General features: G+C 40.8%; 1 protein-coding gene across 2 annotated transcripts in view; it reads left to right on the top strand.

Moving 5' to 3' along the window:
* LOC143924809 (glucagon receptor-like) overlaps positions 1 to 18,786 on the top strand; it is a 166,956-nt gene that overhangs the window by 124,314 nt on the left and 23,856 nt on the right. For both annotated transcript variants that reach the window (XM_077449277.1, XM_077449278.1), the window contains one exon: positions 16,288 to 16,376. In XM_077449277.1, coding sequence (XP_077305403.1) covers positions 16,288 to 16,376 — 89 coding nt within the window. The remainder of the gene's footprint in view (positions 1 to 16,287; positions 16,377 to 18,786) is intronic.

An 18,786-nucleotide genomic window follows, 5' to 3' on the forward strand; every position in this document is an offset into this window, starting at 1 on the left:
GAAGTATCCCGGCGGCCATTTTGTCGTCTACATGGTCGCCGGAAGTATACGGGCGGCCATTTTTTTGGTTATTCCGCCGTTTTTTATCATGTTTATGGCCAGAAAAAACTGTGTGGCCATTTTTTGGGGAGTGTCTCCAGCGGGGCTTGTCTTGATTTACATAGGAGTGTCATCGCCCCCTTAGTAACGAGTGTTCATAGTTACAGATGGAAACATGAGGTGATGTTTAAAAACATGTGATACGGGCTGCAAGTTAAACCTATAATGTAGGTACCAGACACATAATTATAAGTAAAACAAGTGCTGGTAAATAATGTCTGAACATTATTAGATTTATGCTAGAGTTGCTATAAAAATCCTTAATAAAAATTACATGTAAAAAATATAAAAGAAGGTATATAAAATTTAGAAAAATTATTACCATATATTTATTTATGCGTAAATATAAAAATTTGTGATTCCTAATAGAGATATTGGTGCCACGAATAAATTAAGGCTAAGGTAATTTATGTAGCCTTGTTTTGATAAGCAAAAAATAAAAAATAATAAAAATATTTAATGTTATAATTATATCGAAAATATGTGATAAGCGAGGTTAAAGGATTAAAATTAAAATCTGAAAAAACTTTAATTAAAAAAATATAAAAGATAAAAATAAAATGCATATAAAAACAAAAAAAAAAAAACGTTCTCAATGCTGCCGGAAATGACGTATGGAGCAAGATGTAAAATTACATTCAGGATAATCAGAACACACAAAGAGATTAAAATAGAGTACATATAGAAAATATGCATGTATGTGCACCCATATGCGTAAATACCTGTGTGTGTCACCACCATAATTAGATACAACCCGGTGACATACAGGGTGCAAACATATAAAATGTCTAAACCTATATATAACGAGAGGAGCTCTAAGAGAGAGATTGGGGGGCGTTGTGAATGAGAGGTGAGAGAAGGGCGGTATATGGACTATAAAACTCTAAAAAATCCTAAAAAAACGGAAGAAATCGCAGAGAGATGAAGAACGGTTAAAAATCGCTAATAAAACAATTCAAATCAAATTCCACGTTGAGGCCCTTTGGCGTGAATGTGTCTAGTGTGAATATCCATTTGGACTCGATTTGGCTGAGGGTTCTTACTTTGTGTCCCCCTCTCCAATGTTTAACATAGGGCTCAATCCCCCAGAATTTAAGTTGGGAGGGGTCTTTCTTATGATGTAACGCAAAGTGCCTTGATACGCTGTGTTTGTCAAATCCCTTTAGTATGTTCTTCACATGTTCTTTCACGCGTACCTTGAGCGGTCTCTTGGTACGACCAATGTATTGGAGGCCGCAGCTGCATTCTAATGCGTATACTACTCCAATCGTGTTGCAACAGATGAATTCTTTGATGTCGTAGCTATTGCCTGTGCTGGTTGAAGTGAATTCTTTTTTCTTTTCATTCGGGCGTTTTGTTCTGGTGCATGCGTAGCATCGTTTGCAGGGAAAGAATCCTTTTCCCGTGAAAAAGGAGAGACCCCTACTCGGTGGGTCTGGTATATTCTTCACTATTTTATCTCTGATAGTGGGGGCTCGCCTGTAAACAAATTTTGGGCGAGTGGGCAACACATCTTTCAAGCATGTATCTGAGCGTAGTATCTCCCAATTGCGTTTAATAATTTTTTCGACTTGTTTAAACTGTACATTAAAGTCCAGGATGATCGGAATGTTATCTTGTATTGTCCCGTTATGGGGTTTATCTCTGATGAGATCTTTGCGATTTAGTCTTGCTACTTCTGATATTTTTTTGTTAATAAAATCGTCTTCGTAGCCTTTTTCTATAAATTTTTGTTTAATTTTTTTAGCTTGATCGAGAAAGTGTTCCTCCTGTGTGCAATTGCGTCTCAGGCGCATGAGTTGGCCTTTTGGTATGTTGTAAAGCCAATTCCTGTGGTGGCAGCTTTCCAGTGGTAAATAACTATTGCGGTCTACGCTTTTAAAGTGTGTTTTAGAAAGAAGTTTTTTATTCTCTTGTATTATTTCCAGATCTAGGAAGGTGATAGATTTATTATTTATTTCCCACGATAGTTTTATATTCCTATTGTTCTCATTTAGCTTCTCCAGGAAAGTAGTTAATTTTGATCGTTCGCCTTTCCACAGGATAATCACGTCATCTATATATCTCCGATATGTATACAGTTCGCTTGGAGGTTTAGTAAACACTTCTTCTTCCTCCCATTGTGACATAAAGAGGCCTGCAACGCTAGGGGCGAATTTAGCTCCCATGGCTACGCCCGTCTTTTGGTGGTAATAATTTCTGTTGTACCAGAAGTAGCTATTTTTGAGGCAGAAGTCTAGACATTTTATCAGGAATTTTCTCTGAGAGCAGGGGAGGTCTGTGTATTTCCGTAATCCCCATTTTGTTGCCTCACAGGCTTGATGGTGCTGAATAATCGTATACAGTGAGGCTACGTCCGCCGTAGCAAGCCACCAGGGTCCCTCTTCTGTTGGTATACCATCTATAATTTGTAGTATGTGTTTGGTGTCTCTCAGATATGCACGTGTCTTCTGTACAGCCGGCTGCAGATAGTAGTCGATATATTGTCCCATTCTCGCTGTCAAGGAGTCGATACCATTCACTATTGGTCTGGGAGGTGGGTTTTCTCTATCTTTGTGGATTTTCGGAAGGGAGTAAATTATTGGAGTTCTACATGCCTCGGGTATTAGATATTTGGCTTCCTTCTTATTGAGTATATCCTTCTTTAGGCCTAAATGTACCACTTGTTCGAGGGCTTTCCTACATTTAAAAACTGGATTGCTCAACAGTCGGACATATGTGTCCTTATCTTCAAGTAGAGAGTTCATATTTGCATTATATTGCTCTTTGGACAGTATTACGATGCCCCCTCCTTTATCTGCTGGTCGTATGACCAAGTCTTTCCTTTTCGTTAATTTCCGAATCCCGCTTTTGATATATTTCGGTTCATCTCGTTTCTTTATCTTTAGATCTTTGACCTCTTCAAGAACAATGCGTTTGAATACTTCTATATGTTTATTATCTTTTGTTACTGGGTTAAAAGTGGATTTATTTCTTAAAGTGCTGTGCATGATTTCTTCGGTAGATCTTGTGGTCTTGGGTTTGCAGGGGTTACTAATTATGTATTTCTTAATATTTAGTTTCCTCACGAATTTCTGGATTCCAATATAGGTTTGAAATTTATCAAGGTTTTTTGTAGGTGCGTATTTTAGACCCTTATCCAGCACCCCTATTTCTTCGTGAGAAAGTGGTTGTCCACTAAGGTTAAAGATTCCTTCGCCCTTCATTCTCTTTTTCTTTTGTGATCTCTTCCCCAAGCCCCGCTGGAGACACTCCCCAAAAAATGGCCACACAGTTTTTTCTGGCCATAAACATGATAAAAAACGGCGGAATAACCAAAAAAATGGCCGCCCGTATACTTCCGGCGACCATGTAGACGACAAAATGGCCGCCGGGATACTTCCGGGTCTTCCCCAAAATGGCCGCCAAATTAGCTATTAATGTCTCTATTTAAAGACACTTCCGTGGGCACTAGACATCCCCTGATGAAGTCACGTGACCGTGACGAACACGCGTCGGGACGCTACCGGAAGTGACGCAATCGAGCTCGAGGCTCGTTTATACACTGCATTTGAAACTTGTCTGCTTGTGAGTACATTACTGTTTTGCTGTAATAAATCATATGTGTTGAGAATTACTACACTATGGGGCTCCCTTCCTCCTTATTTCTTTAACCCCTTACATATGCACCAATTGCCGAGGTAAACCTACACCCCCCCCCCCCACGCTGAGTGCTGCTGAGCAAATACTCAAAGGGACCAACACAGCGTGATAGGCAGGAGACGCCAGGATCCGTGGATACCAGGATCTGTAAATATCGGGACAAGACCTCGAGGGATAAAGTACAGGAGTTCTGAGGATATACATATCACAGGCTGTTACCTTACAGCTGTAAGGTAAGGGGACACCCATACTCCAACCACACAGGACCACGTGGGATATATTCACCTCTTTCACCACCATCACCGATTATATTGCTCTGTGCACTTATATACAGACACGGACATTATATGCGATTTGTCGATATATGCGACTTTTGACATAATCGCCACCGTTTATCGCACAAAGCAGAATGGTCACACTCTGATATATGCTATTGTTATTTTTTATATAATTTCTTGTAGGTATCGTACACAGTTTTTTGATTAGTTTGTGGGATTCTCTTTACTCCCTTAACACCAATATTACTTATGCGTTTATTTTGATTTTCTGTCATTTTTTGCACAATTGAACTATTGAGCTGTTCACGGTCGCAGGAATATTGTTTTGATGATTATATGGTAGAGAACACCCGCACGGACCTTGTTCTACCACTTCTGTGACACTAGCACTTTATGCGACTTCTGGCAGCTACAACTCACCATTTCTTGCACATACGTTTTATCGAGTTGGTGATTGTTTTATACATATTATCCTATTTACCTTATTGTGTAATAGAATATTCCACACACCTTCTCACCTTTAGCACTGGCACTTTATGCGATTTTGTCAGCGTGAACAAATCGCACTGCGATTCACTATTCTTTGTGACTGCTTTATATATATTGTTTTATTTAATCTATGGTGTAGTTAATACTTTCATGATTCTATTTATTGTCTAGCACTGGCACTTTATGCGATTCTGTCAGTTATAAAATCGCATTAGGGATTACTTATTCCAAGCATTGCAATTTTTTCTTTTTTTTTCTTACTCATTACATTTGTCTCCTATCTTGAATATCATCATGCTATAGTGGTGAGAGTTGTCCACCACCCCCTTATAAAAATACACACAACTTTTTATATACCTTTCTCTTACTGTATACGGGAATATATATATCACGCACAATCTTAGTGCCTATAGAATTTATTAAGCCTCCTAGGCCAACTCCCTATTATAGTACCGCGCATCACTACTTTTTTACCTTTTTACTCTGCTATTGGGACCCAAGCATCCCCATTTCAGTGTATGCAGCAGTACGATTATCGGATTCTTCCCTGATTAGGCGCAGGAATAACCCTTTTCTCATTTACCTTGACATTTATCTTGACTCATTCTTGCAGCCATCATGGACGTTCTTTCATTCCTAGATAAAAGACAGGTTAATTTGGGAGAGGTTTTTAATGTAACTACACCTACCAACAAAAGCAGTGACCTTGAAAGCCTAATGAGAAAATTAGGGCACAATATGGAAAAGAAGGTCAGCCTATGGTGGGACACTGTCACCTTTGAACAATATATCAGGGATGGGATTGTCCCTAGGCGCCTGAGATGGGACGTCATACCAAACGATGGTTTGACAGATCAGGAATCAATCGATGATTGGTTCAAATTTTTTAATGGGAAAGGTTTGGAACTTCTTATGTTCCTACTTGATAGAAAAAAGAAAAAACAGAAAATGGTAGACGAGATTATTATGGGAGTGAAAGAGGAATTGGAAATATATAAAGATACAGCGGAATTCACAGCCCTAACAGCACAACTAAATAAAGATCTCACAAAAAAAGATAGAGAAGTTCAACAAAGAAAAAGCAAGAAATATAATCGAGACATGAATGATTTCAAAACCGATCGAGCTTTCAAATGGCAAAGCCAAGTGGGACACCTAGACCCAATTTCAACTTATTCTACCCCAGAAAAACTAGTAAGAGTACAACCGGAATACACCAACATGCGAGTAAACCAAGAAAACCAAAATCAAACTGGGCCATATGACACGTATGAACGAACTAGACCTGACACGATGAGGAATAATGACAGACAAGGCAATTACTACCAACATACTCCCCGAGAAAACGATAGAAGACTTACACCTTATAAAAATGAGAGAAGACCCTACCATCAGGATAGGACACCCCGAAATGGCTGGAAAAAACCCTTTTGGAGGAATAACAGAAGGAATAATGGACCAAGACCTTACTATGATAATAGAACACACTATCAGCAAAGAGACAACAGAGGGCCTAACAATGACAATAGAGGGCGCCCCTATGATACACAAGCACCAAGGGGAAGAAGCCCCTATAGACGACACGAGAGAAGAGAAGGAATAGACCGGAACCCTCCTCCTCAAACACCGTACCGTACATACGAAAGGAGCCCAATTCCAACATATAACTATTATGCACCCCTAGAGCGAAGATGGGAGGATGATAGATCAGATAGACACAGACAATCTGACATGGAATACGAGAGGTCTTTTTTAGAGAGAGGCCGAGAGAACGACCCACCAAGGAGGAACGAAAATCCAAGGAGCCAGAGAAGAACACCCGAAAGAGAGGATGCAGAGGGGGGAAGAGATCACAAAAGAAAAAGAGAATGAAGGGCGAAGGAATCTTTAACCTTAGTGGACAACCACTTTCTCACGAAGAAATAGGGGTGCTGGATAAGGGTCTAAAATACGCACCTACAAAAAACCTTGATAAATTTCAAACCTATATTGGAATCCAGAAATTCGTGAGGAAACTAAATATTAAGAAATACATAATTAGTAACCCCTGCAAACCCAAGACCACAAGATCTACCGAAGAAATCATGCACAGCACTTTAAGAAATAAATCCACTTTTAACCCAGTAACAAAAGATAATAAACATATAGAAGTATTCAAACGCATTGTTCTTGAAGAGGTCAAAGATCTAAAGATAAAGAAACGAGATGAACCGAAATATATCAAAAGCGGGATTCGGAAATTAACGAAAAGGAAAGACTTGGTCATACGACCAGCAGATAAAGGAGGGGGCATCGTAATACTGTCCAAAGAGCAATATAATGCAAATATGAACTCTCTACTTGAAGATAAGGACACATATGTCCGACTGTTGAGCAATCCAGTTTTTAAATGTAGGAAAGCCCTCGAACAAGTGGTACATTTAGGCCTAAAGAAGGATATACTCAATAAGAAGGAAGCCAAATATCTAATACCCGAGGCATGTAAAACTCCAATAATTTACTCCCTTCCGAAAATCCACAAAGATAGAGAAAACCCACCTCCCAGACCAATAGTGAATGGTATCGACTCCTTGACAGCGAGAATGGGACAATATATCGACTACTATCTGCAGCCGGCTGTACAGAAGACACGTGCATATCTGAGAGACACCAAACACATACTACAAATTATAGATGGTATACCAACAGAAGAGGGACCCTGGTGGCTTGCTACGGCGGACGTAGCCTCACTGTATACGATTATTCAGCACCATCAAGCCTGTGAGGCAACAAAATGGGGATTACGGAAATACACAGACCTCCCCTGCTCTCAGAGAAAATTCCTGATAAAATGTCTAGACTTCTGCCTCAAAAATAGCTACTTCTGGTACAACAGAAATTATTACCACCAAAAGACGGGCGTAGCCATGGGAGCTAAATTCGCCCCTAGCGTTGCAGGCCTCTTTATGTCACAATGGGAGGAAGAAGAAGTGTTTACTAAACCTCCAAGCGAACTGTATACATATCGGAGATATATAGATGACGTGATTATCCTGTGGAAAGGCGAACGATCAAAATTAACTACTTTCCTGGAGAAGCTAAATGAGAACAATAGGAATATAAAACTATCGTGGGAAATAAATAATAAATCTATCACCTTCCTAGATCTGGAAATAATACAAGAGAATAAAAAACTTCTTTCTAAAACACACTTTAAAAGCGTAGACCGCAATAGTTATTTACCACTGGAAAGCTGCCACCACAGGAATTGGCTTTACAACATACCAAAAGGCCAACTCATGCGCCTGAGACGCAATTGCACACAGGAGGAACACTTTCTCGATCAAGCTAAAAAAATTAAACAAAAATTTATAGAAAAAGGCTACGAAGACGATTTTATTAACAAAAAAATATCAGAAGTAGCAAGACTAAATCGCAAAGATCTCATCAGAGATAAACCCCATAACGGGACAATACAAGATAACATTCCGATCATCCTGGACTTTAATGTACAGTTTAAACAAGTCGAAAAAATTATTAAACGCAATTGGGAGATACTACGCTCAGATACATGCTTGAAAGATGTGTTGCCCACTCGCCCAAAATTTGTTTACAGGCGAGCCCCCACTATCAGAGATAAAATAGTGAAGAATATACCAGACCCACCGAGTAGGGGTCTCTCCTTTTTCACGGGAAAAGGATTCTTTCCCTGCAAACGATGCTACGCATGCACCAGAACAAAACGCCCGAATGAAAAGAAAAAAGAATTCACTTCAACCAGCACAGGCAATAGCTACGACATCAAAGAATTCATCTGTTGCAACACGATTGGAGTAGTATACGCATTAGAATGCAGCTGCGGCCTCCAATACATTGGTCGTACCAAGAGACCGCTCAAGGTACGCGTGAAAGAACATGTGAAGAACATACTAAAGGGATTTGACAAACACAGCGTATCAAGGCACTTTGCGTTACATCATAAGAAAGACCCCTCCCAACTTAAATTCTGGGGGATTGAGCCCTATGTTAAACATTGGAGAGGGGGACACAAAGTAAGAACCCTCAGCCAAATCGAGTCCAAATGGATATTCACACTAGACACATTCACGCCAAAGGGCCTCAACGTGGAATTTGATTTGAATTGTTTTATTAGCGATTTTTAACCGTTCTTCATCTCTCTGCGATTTCTTCCGTTTTTTTAGGATTTTTTAGAGTTTTATAGTCCATATACCGCCCTTCTCTCACCTCTCATTCACAACGCCCCCCAATCTCTCTCTTAGAGCTCCTCTCGTTATATATAGGTTTAGACATTTTATATGTTTGCACCCTGTATGTCACCGGGTTGTATCTAATTATGGTGGTGACACACACAGGTATTTACGCATATGGGTGCACATACATGCATATTTTCTATATGTACTCTATTTTAATCTCTTTGTGTGTTCTGATTATCCTGAATGTAATTTTACATCTTGCTCCATACGTCATTTCCGGCAGCATTGAGAACGTTTTTTTTTTTTTGTTTTTATATGCATTTTATTTTTATCTTTTATATTTTTTTAATTAAAGTTTTTTCAGATTTTAATTTTAATCCTTTAACCTCGCTTATCACATATTTTCGATATAATTATAACATTAAATATTTTTATTATTTTTTATTTTTTGCTTATCAAAACAAGGCTACATAAATTACCTTAGCCTTAATTTATTCGTGGCACCAATATCTCTATTAGGAATCACAAATTTTTATATTTACGCATAAATAAATATATGGTAATAATTTTTCTAAATTTTATATACCTTCTTTTATATTTTTTACATGTAATTTTTATTAAGGATTTTTATAGCAACTCTAGCATAAATCTAATAATGTTCAGACATTATTTACCAGCACTTGTTTTACTTATAATTATGTGTCTGGTACCTACATTATAGGTTTAACTTGCAGCCCGTATCACATGTTTTTAAACATCACCTCATGTTTCCATCTGTAACTATGAACACTCGTTACTAAGGGGGCGATGACACTCCTATGTAAATCAAGACAAGCCCCGCTGGAGACACTCCCCAAAAAATGGCCACACAGTTTTTTCTGGCCATAAACATGATAAAAAACGGCGGAATAACCAAAAAAATGGCCGCCCGTATACTTCCGGCGACCATGTAGACGACAAAATGGCCGCCGGGATACTTCCGGGTCTTCCCCAAAATGGCCGCCAAATTAGCTATTAATGTCTCTATTTAAAGACACTTCCGTGGGCACTAGACATCCCCTGATGAAGTCACGTGACCGTGACGAACACGCGTCGGGACGCTACCGGAAGTGACGCAATCGAGCTCGAGGCTCGTTTATACACTGCATTTGAAACTTGTCTGCTTGTGAGTACATTACTGTTTTGCTGTAATAAATCATATGTGTTGAGAATTACTACACTATGGGGCTCCCTTCCTCCTTATTTCTTTAACCCCTTACATATGCACCAATTGCCGAGGTAAACCTACACCCCCCCCCCCCACGCTGAGTGCTGCTGAGCAAATACTCAAAGGGACCAACACAGCGTGATAGGCAGGAGACGCCAGGATCCGTGGATACCAGGATCTGTAAATATCGGGACAAGACCTCGAGGGATAAAGTACAGGAGTTCTGAGGATATACATATCACAGGCTGTTACCTTACAGCTGTAAGGTAAGGGGACACCCATACTCCAACCACACAGGACCACGTGGGATATATTCACCTCTTTCACCACCATCACCGATTATATTGCTCTGTGCACTTATATACAGACACGGACATTATATGCGATTTGTCGATATATGCGACTTTTGACATAATCGCCACCGTTTATCGCACAAAGCAGAATGGTCACACTCTGATATATGCTATTGTTATTTTTTATATAATTTCTTGTAGGTATCGTACACAGTTTTTTGATTAGTTTGTGGGATTCTCTTTACTCCCTTAACACCAATATTACTTATGCGTTTATTTTGATTTTCTGTCATTTTTTGCACAATTGAACTATTGAGCTGTTCACGGTCGCAGGAATATTGTTTTGATGATTATATGGTAGAGAACACCCGCACGGACCTTGTTCTACCACTTCTGTGACACTAGCACTTTATGCGACTTCTGGCAGCTACAACTCACCATTTCTTGCACATACGTTTTATCGAGTTGGTGATTGTTTTATACATATTATCCTATTTACCTTATTGTGTAATAGAATATTCCACACACCTTCTCACCTTTAGCACTGGCACTTTATGCGATTTTGTCAGCGTGAACAAATCGCACTGCGATTCACTATTCTTTGTGACTGCTTTATATATATTGTTTTATTTAATCTATGGTGTAGTTAATACTTTCATGATTCTATTTATTGTCTAGCACTGGCACTTTATGCGATTCTGTCAGTTATAAAATCGCATTAGGGATTACTTATTCCAAGCATTGCAATTTTTTCTTTTTTTTTCTTACTCATTACATTTGTCTCCTATCTTGAATATCATCATGCTATAGTGGTGAGAGTTGTCCACCACCCCCTTATAAAAATACACACAACTTTTTATATACCTTTCTCTTACTGTATACGGGAATATATATATCACGCACAATCTTAGTGCCTATAGAATTTATTAAGCCTCCTAGGCCAACTCCCTATTATAGTACCGCGCATCACTACTTTTTTACCTTTTTACTCTGCTATTGGGACCCAAGCATCCCCATTTCAGTGTATGCAGCAGTACGATTATCGGATTCTTCCCTGATTAGGCGCAGGAATAACCCTTTTCTCACATACCACACACAGTCGGATTATCCCACAAAACGGTCCGATAGGACACATTCCGTCGGAATCTCCGATGTGTACAAGGGCTAAAGGTTTCTTGGCTGTCTCTTGGCAACTCAAAGTTTCAGCTGCCTCCATAAATTTTCTATGAGATTAAGGTCTGGAAACTGACTAGGCCACTTTATGACCTTAATGTTTTTCTTCTTGAGCCACGCCTTTGTTGTCTTGGCGGTAGGTTTTGGGTCATTGTCATGCTGGAAGACCCATCCACAACCCATCTTCAGTCTTCTGGCTGAGGGAAGAATGTTTTCATCCAAGATTTTACAATACATGGCCTGATCCATTGGTCTCTAAATGTGGCAAAGTTAGCCTGTACATTTAGGCTCCTTTCACACTGAGGCACTTCTAAATTGTAAGTAAAACATTTGAGCACTTTTGAAGAGCTTTCCATTAATTTCAATGGAGGGGGGTGTTTTTTCACTGCCCTGCCTGCCCATTGCCCCAGTGTGAAAGCATTCATTGATTTTAATGAAAATAGGTTTTTCGTGAGCTTTTCAGGTGCTTTTTTTAGTGTGAAAGATCCGAAAAGTGCCTCAGTGTGAAAGGGTCTTTGCAGAGAAACAGCCACAAAGTATAATGTTTCCACCTCCGTGATTAACTGTAGGGATGGTGTTTTTAGGATCATAGTCAGCATTTTTTTTCTTCCTCCAAACGCAGTGAGTTGAGTTAATGCCAAAGAGCTCAATTTTGGTCTCATCTGACCACAGTAATTTCTCCCAATCCTTCTCTGAATCATTTAGATGTTCATGGGCAAACTTCAGACGGGCCTGTAAATGTGAGTTCTTGAGGAGGGGGACCTTGCAAGATTTCAATCCATGGTGACGTATTGTGTTACCAATGGTTTGTTTTTTGACTGTAGTCTCAACTGCCTTGAGATCAATTACAAGCTCCTCCTGTGTAGTTCTGGGCTGATCCCTCACTTTTTTTCATGATCATCCTTACCCCATGAGGCCAAATCCAGCATGGACCTCCTGACCGAGGGCGATTGATGGTTATTTTGTATTTCTTCCATTTGAGAACAATCGCTCCAACAGTTGTCTCCTTCTCACCAAGCTGCTTGCTGATATTCTTGTAGCCCATTCCAGCCTTGTGCAGGTCTACAATCTTGTCCCCGACATCTTTTGACAGCTCTTTAGTCTTCCCATGATGATGAGGTTTGACTGGAAGAAAGAGATTCTGTGGACAGGTGTCTTTTATACCCATAACGAGTTGTTGTTAGGAGCACCTTCTTAAATTAGGGCCGGTTCACACAGCAGGCGAGGCGAGGCGTCTCCGACTTGCCTCGCCGCGACCTGCGGCGACCTCAGCGGCGACTTGCAGATGACTTCTGTATAGAAGTCAATGCAAGTCGCCCCGAGGTCGCCCAAAAGTAGTACAGGAACCTTTTTTCTGAGTCGGAGCGACTCGAGTCGCTCCTCTCAGAACGGTTCCATTGTACAGAACGGGGGCGACTTGCGGGAGCGAGGCGAGGCGAGTCGTGTCGCCTCGCATCGCCCGCTGTGTGAACCGGCCCTTAACCAAACTAATCTGTGTACCTCATGAGTACTTACTGTAGCCAGTCTGTGGGAGCCAGAATTAGTGTTTATTGGTAGGGGATTAAATACTTATTTTACTCACTGAACTGCAACTCAATGTATAACATTTGAATTATGTGCTTTTTCTGGATTTTTGATTGATATTCTGTCTCTATAATTTAAAATACACCATGATTTTTTTTTATAGACCCTTCATTTCTTTCTAAGTGGGCAAACTTCTGCAGGGAATCAAATAATTATTGTTGCCACTATATAAATATACATACACACACACACAAACCATACAAAATATAATGCTTTTGAACAGTTTTAAAGTGCTTGAATCCCCCTCTTGCACATTTTTACCTAAAGGTAAGGCTATAATAAGGCTTACCTGAAGGTAAAATGAATATCTCCTAAACGTATATGGTTTACAAGATATTCAGCTTGGATGCAGCCACTGACGTCAGTGGCGCATACGCTTTGAAGGTCCGGAGGATGCTACTGGAAAATCAGAGCTCCTTACCTGGAACGGAGGACTCCCACGCAGCGACGTGGCTCCGGCCACTCATGAATGAATGAATGAAATACTTGTATAGTGCACAATGCGAACTGAATCGCCTCTAGGTGCTGTGGCGAGCTTTGATCATCTGCTAAAAGAGGAAGGTCTTGAGTTTTTTCCTAAAAGCCAAGTGATTTTCTTCCAGGCGGATGTTGATTGGTAGAGCATTCCATAGCCGAGGCCCTTGGACAGCGAATCTCCAATCCCCCTTGGATTTATACCGGACTTTGGGCATGAGGAGGAGGTTTTTGTTTGGTGATCGAAGACTGCGGTTTGGTGTGTAATGATTTATTTTCTCCATTAGGTATTGCGGAGCTTCTCTATGCACGCATTTGTGGGTGAGGCAAAGGGTCTTGAACGTGATCCGATTTTTTACGGTTAGCCAATGTAAGCTCCTCAGCGAAGGAGAGATGGATTCCCAGGTTTTTTTTGCTGTTATCAGCCTTGCCGCCGTGTTTTGGATCAGTTGTAATCGCGCAAGTTGATATTGTGGTAATCCTATGTAAAGCAAGTTTGCGTAGTCCAGTCGTGAATTAATGATTGTTCCAACTACCACTTCTTTGTCATTCTTTGGGATAAAAGGGATGAGTCTGCGAAGCATGCGCAGAAGATGGTGAGATCCACTGACTACAGATCCTATTTGCGCATCCATTGACATTTGTGCGTCTAAAATAACCCCGAGACTCTTCGCTTTGGTCTTTGGGGAGATAGTCTGCCCAAAGACGGTTGGTGGAGACCAGGAGGTTTTGGTTGCGGGCTTATGATTTTGGTGTAAGATAAGAAGCTCTGTCTTTGATTCGTTCAGCTGGAGGGAGTTAGTGGTCATCCAGTCCTCTATTGATTTGAGGCAGTTTTCAAGTTGTTGGTGATCTTTTTTTCCATTGATCCGGAAATAAAGTTGCGTGTCGTCAGCGTAAGAGTGGAAGCAGAGATCTGAGCATCTGATGATTTGAAGGAGTGGGCGAATGTAAATGTTGAAGAGAACGGGTGACAAAGGAGAGCCTTGAGGGACTCCGCAGGTGACTGCCTGAGTTTCGGAGAGGAATTTTCCTAGTTTCACTGTCTGTGACCGATTTCCTAGGAAGAACGCGAACCATTGGAGATCTATGTCTTGGACTCTGGCTACTTCTGTGAGGCGGACGAGTAGAATATTGTGATCTACTGTATCAAACGCTGCACTTAGGTCTAGCAGTACTAGACACGGCTCTCTGTCATCTGCTGCTTCGAGGGCGTCATCCCAAATCTTGAGGAGGGCTGTTTCTATTCCATGACCTGGGTGGAAGCCTGATTGAAGCGGGTCCAGGAGTTTGTGAGTATCCAGGTGAAGTTGTAGCTGATGTACTACAGCTTTCTCCATGATCTTAGAAATGGTGTTGAGGCTTGTAATTGGCCTACGGTTGTTTGGATCCTGAGGGTCCAGGTTTGGTTTCTTGAGTAGAGATTTGACGATGCCTTGTTTGAGGATGCTGGGAACAATCCCTTCGTGGAATGATCTGTTTATGAGGTGGGTTATGGTTGGAGCCACGATGTCGGAGCATTCTTTCAGTAGTTTTGTGGGGATGATGTCAATAGGTGAGGTACTGTCACGCAGTTTATTAATGATGTTTTTTGCGGTGTTTACGGTAATTGGGGATAGTGAAAATTTCGGCGGTTGCGGTATGTTGGTGCAGACATCCTCTTTATGTATTTGCTGGCTCAGGTTGGATGTTTTCTTCTGACAAATTGTTTCCCTGATGGTTTTGACTTTATCGATGAAAATATCTGACAGTTTGTCACAGTAATCCTGGGATTCACTTTCTGGGGGTTCTGGGCACACCGGATTCATTGATTGAGTAACCAGTTTAAACAGTTCCCGTGGTTGGTTTGCGGCCGTTGAGATTGTATATGAGAAGTGGTCCTTTTTGGCTTTGAAGATTGCTTTCCGATAATTCTCTGTGAGACCTTTGTAGTTAAAGTGGTTTTCCTCGGGGGTATTTCTTCTCCATGTTCTTTCCTCATAGCGCCGGAGCCGCGATGAAATCACTCCTGTGTACCGCTGAGGAAGCACCTACCCACTCTGTACATTGTACACATTATCCTGTGTTTTTATTTAATAAATTGTTTGCTGCTTAAGGATTTGCCTGGCGCCTCTCTCTCCTTTTTCTGCCATTAACACTTGTTCAACTCCAAAGTCCTGCGACCTTGGAGTGCAACTTTGATGCAACTTTGAATAGGTGTGACTTGGATGTGACTTCTTGTCTCTCTGCAAAGTCAGACCCACTGTTGCATGTAAAACATTCAGGCATGACCCTTCATGCAACTTTTGTGGGTTAACATTGATGTCTATGGACCTCAAGTTGCATGAAAGTTGAACCATAGTAGTGCATGAACTACTTGAAGTTGCTACGACTTTAGGTTACACATATTTGAACGACTATCGTTGAAAAACACAGGGTATGACTTGTCATGCAAATTTGATGTCCAAAATTGTATGACAAGTGATATAAGTGTGAATGGGGTGTTAAAAATGATTATTTGTAATGGTGTGTGAGTAGTTGTCTTGTCCTCCTTTGAGAAAGCACTGTGCCTTGTCCGAAACACATTGGACTGAACTTTCTCTTGAGAGCTATTTTAATAAAGGAATATAAAAATTTTGCATTTTGGCATCCATTGTTCAAGTTTCTGGTATAACTGTTTCGGTTAAGATGAGCCAACCTATAACCTGAGCTGTAACTATGGACTGTGGAGTGTAATCTCAATGGGAGCGATGTGTACAATGTTTAATTTTCACACATAATGTAGGCAACTTTACAGTGAAATGGAAAATGTATTTCAATAGTGCATTTTTCCCTACAACATTTCCATGTGTTAAGTCTTTCTATTTCCATCTCAGATCAACCTACTGATCTTTATGAGGATCCTGAAGATGATATTATCAAAACTGAGAGCCAATCAGAAAGGATATGCTGACTACAAGCTAAGGTGAGCCCTGTCACCCAATTCTTTTAGGCACAAGAGCTGTTTCAGTATGTCTGCAAAACATTGAGTTGTCTATAGTTTCCAGCAATCACAAATTGAAGTGTGATAAGTGTGGACATGAAACTGTTGTGTCTGTGCATGTGCCCTCTTAAATTGGGCAAATAGATAAGGAGAGACGCAAACTTATACATCCATGTTGAAGTCTTTATTTAGCTACAGAATAGTGAAGATAAAAACAGCTTACATGTTTTGGCAAATAGCCTTAGGCAGTCCATTGGCAGTGTAAATTTCTTTCCTGCAACCACGGGTTCACACGATTCCCCATCAACACAGACAGTGTTGACAGGGGAATCCCTCCTGCCAGGCCATTGTCTTCCCCCGGTGGGGGGAATGGGTTAGAAGGGAGATTATCAGTGATTATCGCTAGGGGCTATAGCAGCCGGCAGGCTGGTTATACCCAAGTTGATCGAACAATCAACTTGGTACATTCAGCCTGTCCACTAATGGTTCAAATCTTGGCCGGTTCAGTAGGAATCAGCCGAGATTCTAGACCATGTATGGCCGGTCTTAGTCATAACCTTCTTTTCATTTGTGCCCTCCGTCACCAGTATTCCTTGTGGTTTCCCTGCAGCTGAGCTTTCTCCTGCGCCATGTCACCATGTGGAGGCAACCATCTTAGTATAGGAGCAGGGTTTTGATACTTGTCATGTCACAGTTGTTCCCCTGATGGCTGGACTGGTGGGGTAATGACCAAGAAGCAGCAGGAGAGGTGCAGAAAGCCCAGATTCACAGAATGAATGAAGTAGAAGCAGGTCTTCAGGTACAGCTTCCTCTCCAGCAAGGAGAACCATGAACAGTACTGTAGTGACATCGCCATATCCAACTTCTCCTGATGTTAGCAGTCAGATGCAGCAGTGTCTTAGATCTCCTACTGCAGACATACAGCTATGAAGTTCAGGAAGTACCTTGCTATGGTTGAGGAGGGAAGAGGTAAAGTTTTCAGGGCTGTGCTTAGGCAAATTTACCCATCCATCCATATATATATATATATATATATATATATATATATATATATATATATATATACACACATACTGTGTATATACAAACTCTGCATCACGAGGGAATAAAAACATTCAAGGGATTCAAGCCAAACCCGACCACTTTAGTGGCACACAGCAAAAATTTATTTTTTTGCATAAACGATATGGTTGCAACAGACCTGGTACACCTTAGCCCTTGTACACACGGTCGGAGAATCCGTCGGAATGTGTCCTATCGGACCGTTTTGTCGGATAATCCGACTGTGTGTGGTAAGCATCGGACTGTTTCCGTCGGAATATCCGTCGGACCAAATTTTCCAACTTGCTGGAAATTTTTTCCGACAAACTGGTCCGATCGGACATACTCCCATCATGTGTAGGGAATTCCGATCGGAAAAAGTGCCACGCATGCTCAGATCAAATTCCTACACCAAAGCTATTGGCTACTAGCCTGAACGTAGTTCCGTCGTAACGAAATAACGTCATCACATTCTGAACGATTGGATTTTCCAACAACTTCGTCCGACCGTGTGTATGCAACAGTTTCGGACAATATCCGTTGGACAGAATCCGTCGGATTTGGTTGTCGGAATCTCCGACCGTGTGTACAAGGGCTAAGGGCGCTCCAAATAGAATAGTAATGTGGTGTGCATAGTGTCCCCTCACCCTCCTATCAGGCCCTGTTCTGAGCCGCATTCCTGTCTGAATATTGTGTGCAGGTTTTAGGTGGACTTAAACCCGGACACATCATTCAAAACCTGAAATGTCCGGGTGAATCCCGAACAGGTGGCAGCCCTAGGCTAGAGCCATAGGCACATACATACAACCTGGGTGAAAGTACTAGCTAGCACTTGTTATATGTTTGCTCCAAGTCAGTGATTTAGTAAGTACGGAGTCAGAGACAGCCAGAGAACGTTAAGGGCTTAATAATGCACGGCCTTTGTATTTTAATCATAAAAAGTTCCCTTTAAAAGCATAATTGTACATGCAATAATAATAATGTGACATCTGCCTTAAATGAAATAGATGACAAGCACAAGCATATTTGATGTGTACATTAAACTCAGCTCTGTTCAAACAGAAGGACTATGCTGATGTAGGTAGATATATATATATATATATATATATATATATATATAAAATATGCCATACAGTGCCCATAATTATAAGAGATTACTATAAATCCATCTGCAAATATTGCTATAATAAAAATCTCCTTTACTAACCAGCAAGAGGCATACTACGCCATCACCATGACAACGATGACATGAACACTAGTGCACCCCTTTTAATCTCCTCATCATTATATACAGATGGCTTTCCAGCAATGGGGTGGAAAAAGAAGCACCAAGGGATTATGGGTATCTGAC

Source organism: Lithobates pipiens, unplaced genomic scaffold (genome assembly GCF_037356315.1).
Source record: "Lithobates pipiens isolate NorthernLeopardFrog02 unplaced genomic scaffold, aLitPip1_a1.2 Scaffold_22, whole genome shotgun sequence".
NCBI lineage: Eukaryota > Metazoa > Chordata > Amphibia > Anura > Ranidae > Lithobates > Lithobates pipiens.